General features: G+C 44.4%; 1 protein-coding gene across 2 annotated transcripts in view; it reads left to right on the top strand.

Annotated features, from left to right (window-relative positions):
- The window catches only part of XRN1 (5'-3' exoribonuclease 1), a 227,733-nt gene that overhangs the window by 80,074 nt on the left and 134,137 nt on the right, over positions 1–13,522 (top strand). For both annotated transcript variants that reach the window (XM_069727559.1, XM_069727558.1), the window contains exons 7-10: positions 4,544–4,631; positions 4,704–4,872; positions 8,757–8,824; positions 10,894–11,028. In XM_069727559.1, the coding sequence (XP_069583660.1) occupies positions 4,544–4,631; positions 4,704–4,872; positions 8,757–8,824; positions 10,894–11,028 (460 nt within the window). The remainder of the gene's footprint in view (positions 1–4,543; positions 4,632–4,703; positions 4,873–8,756; positions 8,825–10,893; positions 11,029–13,522) is intronic.

Raw genomic sequence — 13,522 nt, 5'->3', positions numbered from 1 at the left:
GCTGGAGTCCTGGGTTCGAATCCCACCAAGGACAACATCTGCAAAGAGTTTGTATGTTCTCTCCGTGTTTGCGTGGGTTTCCTCCGGGCACTCCGGTTTCCTCCCACATTCCAAAGACATACTGATAGGGAATTTAGATTGTGAGCCCCATCGGGGACAGTGATGATAATGTGTGAAAAAATGTAAAGCGCTGCGGAATATGTTAGCGCTATATAAAAATAAAGATTATTATTATTATTATATAGTATATATACCTGTCATCTCCTCCTGTATATAGTATATACGTGTCATCTCCACTGTATATATTATATACCTGTGTGTCATCGCCCCTGTATATAGTATGTACCTGTATGTCATCTCCCCTGTATATAGTATATACCAGGTTGTCATCTCCTCCTGTATATAGTATATACCTGTATGTCATCTCCTCCTGTATATAGTATATATGTGTCATCTCCTCCTGTATATAGTATATACCTGTATGTCATCTCCTCCTGTATATAGTATATACGTGTCATCTGCTCCTGTATATAGTATATACCTGTGTCACCTGCTCCTGTATATAGTATATACCTGTGTCATCTGCTCCTGTATATAGTATATACCTGTCATCTCCTCCTGTATATAGTATATACCTGTGTGTCATCTCCTCCTGTATATAGTATATACGTGTGTCCTCTCCCCTGTATATAGCATATATCTGTATGTCATCTCCTCCTGTATTAGACCGCGTTCACACTTTATTTGGTCAGTATTTTTACCTCAGTATTTGTAAGCTAAATTGGCAGCCTGATAAATCCCCAGCCAACAGGAAGCCCTCCCCTTTGGCAGTATACAGTGTCTACAAGTAGTATTCAACCCCCTGCAGATTTAGCAGGTTTACACATTTGGAATTAACTTGGCATTGTGACATTTGGACTGTAGATCAGCCTGGAAGTGTGAAATGCACTGCAGCAAAAAAGAATGTTATTTCTTTGTTTATTTTTTTTTTTAAATTGTGAAAAGTCTTTTCAGAGGGTCATTTATTATTCAACCCCTCAACCCACCAGAATTCTGTTTGGTTCCCCTAAAGTATTAAAAAGTAGTTCAGGCACAAAGAACAATGAGCTTCACATGTTTGGATTAATTATCTCTTTTTCCAGCCTTTTCTGACTATTTAAGACCCTCCCCAAACTTGTGAACAGCACTCATACATGGTCAACATGGGAAAGACAAAGGAGCATTCCAAGGCCATCAGAGATAAGATCGTGGAGGGTCACAAGGCTGGCAAGGGGTACAAAACCCTTTCCAAGGAGTTGGGCCTACCTGTCTCCACTGTTGGGAGCATCATCCGGAGGTGGAAGGCTTATGGAACTACTGTTAGCCTTCCACGGCCTGGACAGCCTTTGAAAGTTTCCTCCCGTGCCGAGGCCAGGCTTGTCCAAAGAGTCAAGGCTAACCCAAGGACAACAAGGAAGGAGCTCCGGGAAGATCTCATGGCAGTGGGGACATTGGTTTCAGTCAATACCATAAGTAACATACTCCACCGCAATGGTCTCCGTTCCAGACGAGCCCGTAAGGTACCTTTACTTTCAAAGCATCATGTCAAGACTCGTCTACAGTTTGCTCATGATCATTTGGAGGACTCTGAGACTGACTGGTTCAAGGTTCTCTGGTCTGATGAGACCAAGATCGAGATCTTTGGTGCCAACCACACACGTGACGTTTGGAGACTGGATAGCACTGCATACGACCCCAAGAATACCATCCCTACAGTCAAGCATGGTGGTGGCAGCATCATGCTGTGGGGCTGTTTCTCAGCCTAGGGGCCTGGCCATCTGGTCCGCATCCATGGGAAGATGGATAGCACGGCCTACCTGGAGATTTTGGGTAAGAACCTCCGCTCCTCCATCAAGGATCTTAAGATGGGTCATAATTTCATCTTCCAACAAGACAACGACCCAAAGCACACAGCCAAGAAAACCAAGGCCTGGTTCAAGAGGCAAAAAATCAAGGTGTTGCAGTGGCCTAGTCAGTCTCCTGACCTTAACCCAATTGAAAACTTGTGGAAGGAGCTCAAGATTAAAGTCCACATGAGACACCCAAAGAACCTAGATAACTTGGAGAAGATCTGCATGGAGGAGTGGGCCAAGATAACGCCAGAGACCTGTGCCGGCCTGATCAGGTCTTATAAAAGACGATTATTAGCTGTAATTGCAAACAAAGGTTATTCCACAAAATATTAAACCTAGGGGTTGAATAATAATTGACCCACACTTTTATGTTTAAAATTTATAAAAATTTAACTGAGCAGCAAAACTTTTTGGTTTGTAAGATTTATGCATCTGTTAATAAATCCTGCTCTTGTTTGAAGGCTCTAACTTATTGGCATCTTATTAAACCTGCTAAATCTGCAGGGGGTTGAATACTACTTTTAGGCACTGTATATTAGCTCACACATACACATAATAGACAGGTTATGTGACTGACAGCTGCCGTATTTCCTATATGGTACATTTGTTGCTCTTGTAGTTTTTCTGCGTATTAATCAGGTTTTTATTTTTGAAGGATAATACCAGACTTGCGTGTGTTTTAGGGCGAGTTTCATGTGTCAAGTTGTGTGTGTTGAGTTGCATGTGGCGACATGCATGTAGCGACTTTTGTGAGATGAGTTTTGTGTGGCGACATGCGTGTAACAACTTTTTGTGTATCGAGCTGCATGTGACAGGTTAGTGTAGCAAGTTGTGTGCTGCAAGTTTTGTGCATGGCGAGACTTGCGTGTGGCGAGTTTTATGTGTGGTGCGTTTTGAGTATGTGCAAGTTTTGTGTGAGGCAACTTTTGCATGTGTTGCAACTTTTGTGCATGTGGCAATTTTTCCGCGGGTGCAAGTTTTGCGTGTGGCGAGTTTTCCATGAGGTGAGTTTTGCACGGGTGGCGAGTTTTGCATGTGGCGAGTTTTGCACGTGGCGAGTTTTGAGCGGTGACTTTTGTGTTTAGACTTTTGTGTGGTGAGGTTGGTGTATGTGTGGTGAAATGTGTGCTGAGGGTGGTATATGTGTTCAAGCACGTGGTAGTGTGTGGTGCATTTTGTGTGTGTGTGTGTTCATATCCCCATGTGTGGTGAGTATCCCATGTCGGGCCACACCTTAGCAACTGTACGGTATATATTCTTTGGCGCCATCGCTCTCACTCTTTAAGTCCCCCTTGTTCACATCTGGCAGCTGTCAATTTGCCTCCAACACTTGTCCTTTCATTTTTCCCCCATTATGTAGATAGGGGAAAAATTGTTTGGTGAATTGGAACACGCGGGGTTAAAATGTCACCTCACAACATAGCCTATGACGCTCTCGGGGTCCAGACGTGTGACTGTGCAAAATTTTGTGGCTGTAGCTGCGACGGTGCAGATGCCAATCCCGGACACACACACACACACACACACACACACACACACACACCCACACACACCCACACACACCCACACCCACACCCCCACACCCACCCACACCCACACACCCACACATACACAGACATACACACATATACACACATATATACACACACACACATATATACACACACATACATACACACACACACACACACACACACACACACACACACACACACACACATACATACACACACACACACACACACACACACACACACACACATTCAGCTTTATATATTAGATGTTCACACTACAGTGATATTTTTCCTGAAAGTAGGGCATTTCAGTAGAAGCATGCAGTGGTGATTTTCTCATCTCAAAAATTTATTGAAAAAAAGCCAACGACAGTGGTGGGTATCCAACCCCACCCCTTCAAAAAAAAGTCAGTCTCAATAACTTGTCATGTGACCTTGAGTATCAATTACAGCTTGGCATCTCTTGTTCACAAATCAAGACATGGCATCCCACTCTTCTGCAATCAAAGCAAATGAATGACAACTGTCGGATTCGCTGTAAAGTTGACTGTACAGAAGCAGGGAACACACACCACGAAATGTATCATGCCCATAGACATGAAAGTGTATGAAATAATCATGTGTGGGTATGTACTTACCGCTTGTATATGGGGTCCAGGCCCACAGGTTCTGCAACCAACCAGCATCCTGATACTGCTTGGCATCAGGAGCATGCGTGTCCCACCACTTCCAGAGTCCTGGTCAGTGGTGGGACTTTGTATGCCGCATACTGAAGGGCCTAATGTGTCAGGGGCAGCCTCTGCGCTATGGGCCCCCTTTAATAGTCATGTCATCCCTAGGACCACACCACGTCAAGACTTATGTCTGGCAACATTCACTGTGCAGACTGGCTGAGGACTGGTCCAGAACTGCAGATTGCACACAGAACCGCAGTAGCGAGAGGTTTGGCTGGAGTCGGCATAGGCTGAGTGTACCATGAACTATTGCAGGGAGCAGAGGTGTGCTGCATATGCCATTGGGTGGGCTCTGAGACTGGATTACCTACTAATAATTCTCATGGATTACTATGGTGTTGGAAGAACTGTGATGTCGGTTCAGACAAATACAAGTGTAAATCTGCTTTATGTTGTGTTCCAGGGTCTTTGCACCAGAAGAAACCACATTTCACCTGCTCCACTTGTCATTAATGAGGGAGTATATTGACTATGAGTTTTCATCTTTAAAAGTAAGTCCCAGTTATCAAGAGTGCTTTGCTGTGGGAAAAGATGGAAACTCATGGGAACGTTATTTCTTTCAGGACAAGATCTCATTTGAGTATGATGTAGAGAGAATAATTGATGACTGGATTTTAATGGGATTTCTTGTGGGCAATGATTTTATTCCTCATCTACCTCATTTGCACATTAACCACGATGCACTGCCTCTGCTGTACAGAACATACACGAGTGTCTTACCAGAGCTCGGAGGTATGTGCTCACTGAATTGTCTGATCTCTTGGCTTGTCAATCTCCCTCTTCTTCTGCCGTGTAATTTTGTGAAAATTCACACTTTTGCGTTAAAGGGAACCTGGCGCCAGGGAAATACTGTCCAATCTGCAGGCACCATGTTATAGAGAAGGAGGAGCTGAACAGGTAGATACAGTATTGTTGGAAAAGATTCACTATAACCTGTGTGCTTTATGTATTTAACCCTCTGCTCTTTCTGTGACTTTCAGTCTAGTGACAGTTCGGTCAGTGACTGACGGCTTCCTTTGTACAAGAGTGTCACTGATAGGACCACCCACTGGACCGAAAATCCCAGAAAGAGCAGAGGGTTAAACATGTAAAATACAGGTTATACTGAATATTTTTCCCACAAAACTATAGATCAGTGTTTTCAACTCTGCCTGCTCAATAACAAAATGCCTGCAGATTGGTCTGTATTTTCATGGTGACAGGTTCTTTTTAAAAAGTAACAAAAATATATAAACTGTATTACTCCCTACCTGTATATTTGTGTATATAAGTGCAGCAAATCGGATTACACTTGTAGGCGTCATCTTGCAATTTTACATCAAAGCTTACTGTTCATTAAAAATGAAATGTAGAACATTCATGCTCAAATCTGATCCAAACAGTGCTCATAAAAATAAAATATTATACGCAAAGTTTATACAGACACAGTTGTGTGAAAAAGTGTTTCCCCCTTCCTGATTTCCTATTCTTTTGCATGTTTGTCACACACAAATGTTTCAGATCACCAAACAGATGTAAATATTAGACAAAGACAACACATGTAATCACAAAATGCAGTTTTTAAATTAAATTGTTTATTATTATGAGAAAAAGAAATCCAAACCTACAGGACCCTGTGTGAAAAACTGATTGTCCCCTAAACCTAATACCTGGTTGTCCACCCTTAGCAGCAACAACTGCAATCAAGCGTTTGAGAACAACTGCCAATGAGTCTTTTACAATGCTATTTAGGAATTTTGGCCCAGTCATCTTTGCAAAATTGTTGTAATTCAGCCATAGTGGAGGTTTTCCAATTATGAACCGCCTTTTTAAAGTCATTCCACAGCATCTCAGCAGGTTTAAAGGGAACCTGTCACCCCGTTTTTTGAGATTGAGCTATAAATACTGTTAAATAGGGCCTGCGCTGTGTGTTCCTATAGTGTATGTAGTGTACCCCGATTCCCCATGTATGCTGAGAAATAACTTACCAAAGTCGCCGTTTTCGCCTGTCAATCAGGCTGGTCAGGTCGGGAGGGCGTGGTGACATCGCTGGTTCTTCCTCAGCTTTACGTTGGTGGCGTAGTGGCGTAGTGGTGAAGACACAGCGCGCGATCTGCGCTGTCATCCCTTTCGTCGGTGGGGGCGGCCATCTTCCTGGGGCCGCGCGTGCGCAGATCGAGTGCTCTGCTGCACGGGGCTTCAGGAAAATGGCCGCGGGATGCCGCGCGTGCGCATTAGAGATCGCGGCGGCCATTTTCCCAAAGCCGAGTTTGCATCTCGGCTTTGGGAAAATGGCCGCCGCGATCTCTAATGCGCACGCGCGGCATCCCGCGGCCATTTTCCTGAAGCCCCGTGCAGCAGAGCACTCGATCTGCGCACGCGCGGCCCCAGGAAGATGGCCGCCCCCACCGACGAAAGGGATGACAGCGCAGATCGCGCGCTGTGTCTTCACCACTACGCCACCAACGTAAAGCTGAGGAAGAACCAGCGATGTCACCACGCCCTCCCGACCTGACCAGCCTGATTGACAGGCGAAAACGGCGACTTTGGTAAGTTATTTCTCAGCATACATGGGGAATCGGGGTACACTACATACACTATAGGAACACACAGCGCAGGCCCTATTTAACAGTATTTATAGCTCAATCTCAAAAAACGGGGTGACAGGTTCCCTTTAAGGCCAAGGCTTTGTCTAGGACACTCCAAAGTCCCAATTTAGTTTTTCTTAAGGCATTCAGAGGTGGACTTGCTGGTGTGTTTTGGATCATCGTACTTCTGAATAACCCAAGTGCACTTCAGTTTGACTTCATGAACAGATGACCAGACTTTCTCCTTCAAGATATTTTGGTAGACAACATGATTCATGGTTCCACTTACCACAGCAGTTCTTTCAAGTCCTGAAGCAGCAAAACAGCCCCAGACCAAACTCTACTCCCACCATATTTTATTGTTGATATGATGTTCCTTTTCTGAAATGCTGTTACTTCTACGCCCGATGTAATGGGACATACACCTTCCAAACCGTTCAACTTTTGTCTCGTCCGTGCACAGTATTTTCCCAAAAGTCCTGGGGATAAAGATTAGTGATGGGCGAAACTCTGAATGTCTAGGTCCGGCGGCTTCAGCCAAACAATTAAAAAAAACGTTGGTTCGGGTACCAGAACAGTACCCGGACCCCATTCACATCTAGTGTTGGCCATGCTGTCATGTGCATGGCTGCGTGGCAAACACTTCCTTTGGTAGTGGTCGATGGTAATATTAATACCGCTGGTCAGAGCGCTGCTGCTCCTGCACGGTCAGATGACAACGTGAGCCAGCAGCTGTGAATGGATGTAAAAAGTTTACCTCTGGTCACAGGTGTTGGCTGATGGGACTACTGCTCCCATCAACCTATGCCCGCTGTTGATAACCAGCCATTGAAAACTGACCTCTGCGGGCTGCAACCCTCAGCTGTCGGCTTTAGCAAGGCTGGTGATCAAGAATAGAGAATTCCCCATTCCGTTTTATTTACATTTTAATAAATAAATAAAAACTGCATGGGATCCCCCCATTTTTGACGTTTTGCTGCAGTCAAATTTTTTTCCTCCAACAAAATAGATGCTACTACGCGTGCGCTGCTGTCAATTTGTGTAGTTGTTTTTTTTTTTTTAAAGACCACAATATGAACTGCACAAACACAGTGTTTAAAATTGGAGGCAGGTCACTGAAGGATGTGACCCGTCATTCATCCTTGTGGGCTTAAATGAGAACAGAGCACCACGAGACCAGCCCTCAGGCCCACCCCGAAGAACAAGAATCTCATTAACTGAAAACTGCAAATACAGATTAACAACAACCACAAGACCGATTTCATCAACCAAGGCATCATTTTAATCAGTGTAATGGCTCCAACCTGACAATGCCTGTAGTTTAGTCAGTAAAAGTCTGATGACATTTTTAGCTTTAAGTGTGACAAACATGCAAAAGAATAGGAAATTAGGTAGGGTGCAAACACTTTTTCACACAACTCTATATGCCGATGTTTACATGCCTAATGCCTGTTTCTTAAAGGTGTTGGTCATTTTATTTAAAGGGAAACTGTCCCTCCCAAAATCGAAGATGAGCTAAGCCCACCAGCTTTAGGGGCTTATCTTCAGCATTCTGTAATGCTGTAGATAAGCCCCGATGTATCCTGAAAGATGAGAAAAGGAGGTTAGCTTATACTCGCCCAGGGGCGGTCCCGCTGCGGTGGGCGTCGCGATCCGGTCCGGGGCCTCCCATCTTCTGACGATGACGTCCGCTTCTTGTATTAACGTTGCGGCTCCGGCGCAGGCGTACTTTGTCTGCCCTGTTGAGGGCAGAGCAAAGTACTGCAGTGCGCAGGCGCCGGGCCTCTCTGACCTTTCTCCAGTCTCATAAGGTTTAAGAGAGATATGTAATAATGTATGCAATTTATATTATGAAATCTGGCGAAAGATCCCCTTTAAAAGCTTCATTATGTGTCGTGAAAAGAACACCATTAATTGCTTCACATAGCGATACAAATATTTAACAATAAGTAGAATAAAGTTTAATATCAATCCCCAGGCTTGTGTCATTGTTATTTATTCCACTTTCTGGTATTTGCCTTTGACTTGTTTTATGCTTTTATTTTTTAGGCTATATTAATGAGAATGGCTATCTGAACTTGGTTCACTTTGAAAAATATCTTGTTAAACTTTCAGCTGTGAGTTGTTTTTGTTTTCTTTTTTTTATTTCAGAAAATGTTACAATGTAGTGCAGAGGTTGAATTATATTTTTTATTTTTAGAGGAACATTGATTCCTTGGTGCTGCACATGAGAAGGGGTTACATGCAAGAGCAGGGTCCTCTCCCCTCTGTATCAGTCTGTCACTGTTAGTTTCTTCACCGCTGTTTGTATCCCCTTTTCATGTACAGCTCAATGGAATGAATGGTTATCTAAAAATAAATTACAATGAACAAACTAACAGTGACAGACTGGCACAGAAAGGAGAGGACTCTGCCGTTTGCAGGCTTACAGTCTTAAATCCTTGTGAGCCATTTAGGATACTGATCAGGTATTCTTTTAAGTTTGACATTTGAGCCATCTAATGTTGGGAGGATTCATTGATGCATCCTACACTCACACACCAAACGTTTTCTGGGGGCTCATTCATGATGGTAATAGAAGTAGAGAATTTATAACTGTTTATATACCATTTTTACTCTTTTTCTTTATTTCACATTGCTACCAATGCAGTCAGAGTTTAGCATCCTGTAGCATCTCACGCCTGCATTAACGAGAACATATCACTACTTTTTCTTTGTAACTTCCTATCTCCACATAAAGACTTGATTTTAAACCATTTTTTCCTTTCTTCAATGCATTGCAGACATATGGGCCTCTGACTTTTGCTGTTCCCAGTATGCAAATTTCCCCTTTTAACTAAGGGGGCGGTAACAGATTCTTCTTGGTAGGCATTTCCTTTTTCCCCTGTATCAAACTGTTCAATCATAAGAAGACCGTCACACACAGGGGAAGAAAATAGCAAAAGCCAGCAGAGAATATCAAACAAGCATTTTCAGTGTGATGTTGTGAGACTTGATCCTCGCAGAGGTTTCCTACTCTTTTTTTTTTATTCTTAGCATTAAGGTGACTGTGGGGGGATAAAATCCTATTTCAATTCTTGGCTCATTAGTCATTGTACCTCACTCGCTCAAATTGTTTGTCCATGATATATATAATAATCTCCAGAAACCTGATGGAAAATCACCCCTTCAGCAAGGAAGAGGAGTGGAACTCTAGCACCACTTATTGGAAGCAGCGATCCTAAAAGTCATTATTGACTATTTAAAGTTCCTTGCTATATGACTCAGAATAGGAAGTGAAACCTTAAGCTCCATTTGTAGACATATTTTAGAGGTTGTTACATTCTTGAGTTTAAAGCAGGAGAACTTGTTGGGTGTATGTGAGGCCTTTGGCAGGGTATCTAAGGGGTAAAGTTTCTCAATGAGCAGAGTGCCAAGTTGGGAGACTTCAGGCCATTCAATGCTCCCCTGCGAATTTAAATAAGCAAATACTTCTTCAGCACTAGAGTCCATGCTATCTATTAGAGGTAAGAATTCTAAATTTCAGTGCATGTGCCTTATGGTGTCACAGAAGTTTGTGAGAAGCCACTAGCAAGCATCGATACTCCACTCTGGTGGACCCAGTGTAACATTGCATTATATCAAAAAGAAAAATGCATTTTTGCCATGACCACAATTGCAGACAAAAGTAGCAGCACACGGCATAGTCGCCGATAAGCGCAAAATAAACCAGCTCACTCGGGCTCTAGGCGTTTAGAGGTGCGGAATCCAAGGGACCACTTATAGGATAAATGGAAAGAGAAAATCCAGCTTTATAAAATTCCAAGTTAATAAAAAAAAAAAAATTGATCCTTGATGTTACAAAAACAGCAAAGCTTTTTGAACGCGTACATTGTCTCTGACAAAGAACGTGACGTGTGTGTTTGAAAGGCATTCCTGTTTTTGTAACACCATGGATCAAGTTTTTTAGTACAAAGTACTTTTTGAATAAACTTAAAATTTTATGAGACCGGATTTTCTTTTTCCGTTTATAGTCCTTAAGGCAACCGCCTTCAGTTTCTAAGAAGAAAACCTCTACACTATGCACATTATTTGCCTAAATTCTTAATTTCTGAAGCCTATGAAATGAATTCCTGCATATGTCTGTAGTTCCCATAAATCTTTTATACTATTTTGTACACTACATTTATCACGTTTTTGTTTGCAGTTTGATCGAGAGCATTTTAATGAAATCTTTGTGGATCTAAAATGGTTTGAAAGCAAAGTTGGAAATAAATACCTCAATGAGGCTGCGGGCCAAGCTGCTGAAGAGGCTCAAAATTGTAAGAAAAAGAAGAGTAAAGTGAGTTCATTGCCCCACCAGCGGCTTTTCTTCCCTTGTCCTGCATTTTTAATGTGTTAATAGGGGACCGTTTATGGTTGGGATATTGGTCACACTGCTGGGCGAGGCCTCTAGTGACTCCTGAAGTCTGACTTAGTTTTATACCCCAGTCACCATTGCGGCTGGTCTATTTTGCATCGTTGTTTTTATTCAGATCTGGGCTACGTTTAAGTAAAAATAATGGATATTAAATGTTCACCTGCTTTTAACCCCTTCCCGACCTTTGACGCCACGTAGGCGTCATGAAAGTCGGTGCCATTCCGACCCAAGACGCCTATGCGGCGTCATGGAAAGATCGCGTCCCTGCAGACCGGGTGAAAGGGTTAACTCCCATTTCACCCGATCTGCAGGGACAGGGGGAGTGGTAGTTTAGCCCAGGGGGGGTGGCTTCACCCCCTCGTGGCTACGATCGCTCTGATTGGCTGTTGAAAGTGAAACTGCCAATCAGAGCGATTTGTAATATTTCACCCATTATAACGGGTGAAATATTACAATCCAGCCATGGCCGATGCTGAAATATCATCGGCCATGGCTGGAAATACTAGTGTGCCCCCACCCCACCCCTCCGATCGCCCCCCCACCCCCCCCGATCTGGCCGGTACACTGCTCCGGCTCCCCTCCGTCCAGTGCTCCGCTCCCCCCCGTGCTCGTGTCCGCTCCCCCCGTGCTCCAATCACCCCCCCGTGCTCCAATCACCCCCCCTGCACTCCAATCCACCCCCCCCCCCGTGCTCCGTTCCAGCCCCCCGTGCTCCATTCCAGCCCCCCCGTGCTCCGTTCCACGCCCCCCGCGCTCCGTTCCACCCCTCCCGCGCTCCGATTCCCCCCCCCCCCCCGTGCTCTGATCCCCCCCCCCCGTGGTCCCCCCCCACCCTATCATACTTACCGATCCAGCCGTGGTCCCGTCCGTCTTCTCCCGGGCGCCGCCATCTTCCAAAATGGCGGGCGCATGCGCAGTGCGCCCGCCGAATCTGCCGGCCGGCAGATTCGTTCCAAAGTGCATTTTGATCACTGAGATATAATCTATCTCAGTGATCAAAATAAAAAAAATAATAAATGACCCCCCCCCCCCTTTGTCACCCCCATAGGTAGGGACAATAAAAAAATAAAGAAATTTTTTTTTTTCCACTAATGTTAGAATAGGGGTAGGGTTAGGGTTAGGGGTAGGGGTAGGGTTAGGGTTAGGGGTAGGGTTAGGGCTAGGGTTAGGGTTAGGGTTAGGAATGTGCACACGTATTCTGGTCCTCTGCGGATTTTTCCGCTGCGGATTTGATAAATCCGCAGTGCTAAACCGCTGCGGATTTATGGCGGATTTACCGCGTTTTTTTCTGCGCATTTCACTGCGGTTTTACAATTGCGATTTTCTATTGGAGCAGTTGTAAAACCGCTGCGGAATCCGCACAAAGAAGTGACATGCTGCGGAATGTAAACCGCTGCGTTTCCGTGCAGTTTTTCCGCAGCATGTGTACAGCGATTTTTGTTTCCCATAGGTTTACATTGAACTGTACACTCATGGGAAACTGCTGCGGATCCGCAGCGTTTTCCGCAGCGTGTGCACATACCTTTAGAATTAGGCTATGTGCACACGGTGCTGATTTGGCTGCGGATTCGCAGCAGTGTTCCATCAGGTTTACAGTACCATGTAAACATATGAAAAACCAAATCCGCTGTGCCCATGGTGCGGAAAATACCGCGCGGGAACGCTGCGTTGTATTTTCCGCAGCATGTCAATTCTTTGTGCGGATTCCGCAGCGTTTTACACCTGTCCCTCAATAGGAATCCGCAGGTGAAATCCGCACAAAAAACACTGGAAATCCGCGGAAAATCCGCAGGTAAAACACAGTGCCTTTTACCCGCAGATTTTTCAAAAATGGTGCGGAAATATCTCACACGAATCCGCAACATGGGCACATAGCCTTAGGGTTAGGGTTGGAATTAGGGTTGTGGTTAGGGTTAGGGGTGTGTTGGGGTTAGTGTTGTGGTTAGGGGTGTGTTGGGGTTAGGGTTGTGATTAGGATTATGGCTACAGTTGGGATTAGGGTTAGGGGTGTGTTGGGGTTAGTGTTGGAGTTAGAATTGAGGGGTTACCACTGTTTAGGCACATCAGGGGTCTCCAAACGCAACATGGCGCCACCATTGATTCCAGCCAATCTCGTATTCAAAAAGTCAAATGGTGCTCCCTCACTTCCGAGCCCTGACGTGTGCCCAAACAGTGGTTTACCCCCACATATGGGGTACCAGCATACTCAGGACAAACTGCGCAACAATTACTGGGGTCCAATTTCTCCTGTTACCCTTGTGAATCTAAAAAAATGCTTGCTAAAACATAATTTTTGAGGAAAGAAAAATGATTTTTTATTTTCACGGCTCTGCGTTGTAAACGTCTGTGAAGCACTTGGGGGTTCAAAGTGCTCACCACATATCTAGATAAGTTCCTTGGGGGGTCTAGTTTCTAA

This window comes from Ranitomeya imitator, chromosome 5 (genome assembly GCF_032444005.1).
Source record: "Ranitomeya imitator isolate aRanImi1 chromosome 5, aRanImi1.pri, whole genome shotgun sequence".
In the NCBI taxonomy this organism is placed as follows: Eukaryota; Metazoa; Chordata; class Amphibia; order Anura; family Dendrobatidae; genus Ranitomeya; species Ranitomeya imitator.
Note: the sequence above shows the minus strand (reverse complement) of the source record. Positions and strands in the feature narration are given on the sequence as shown.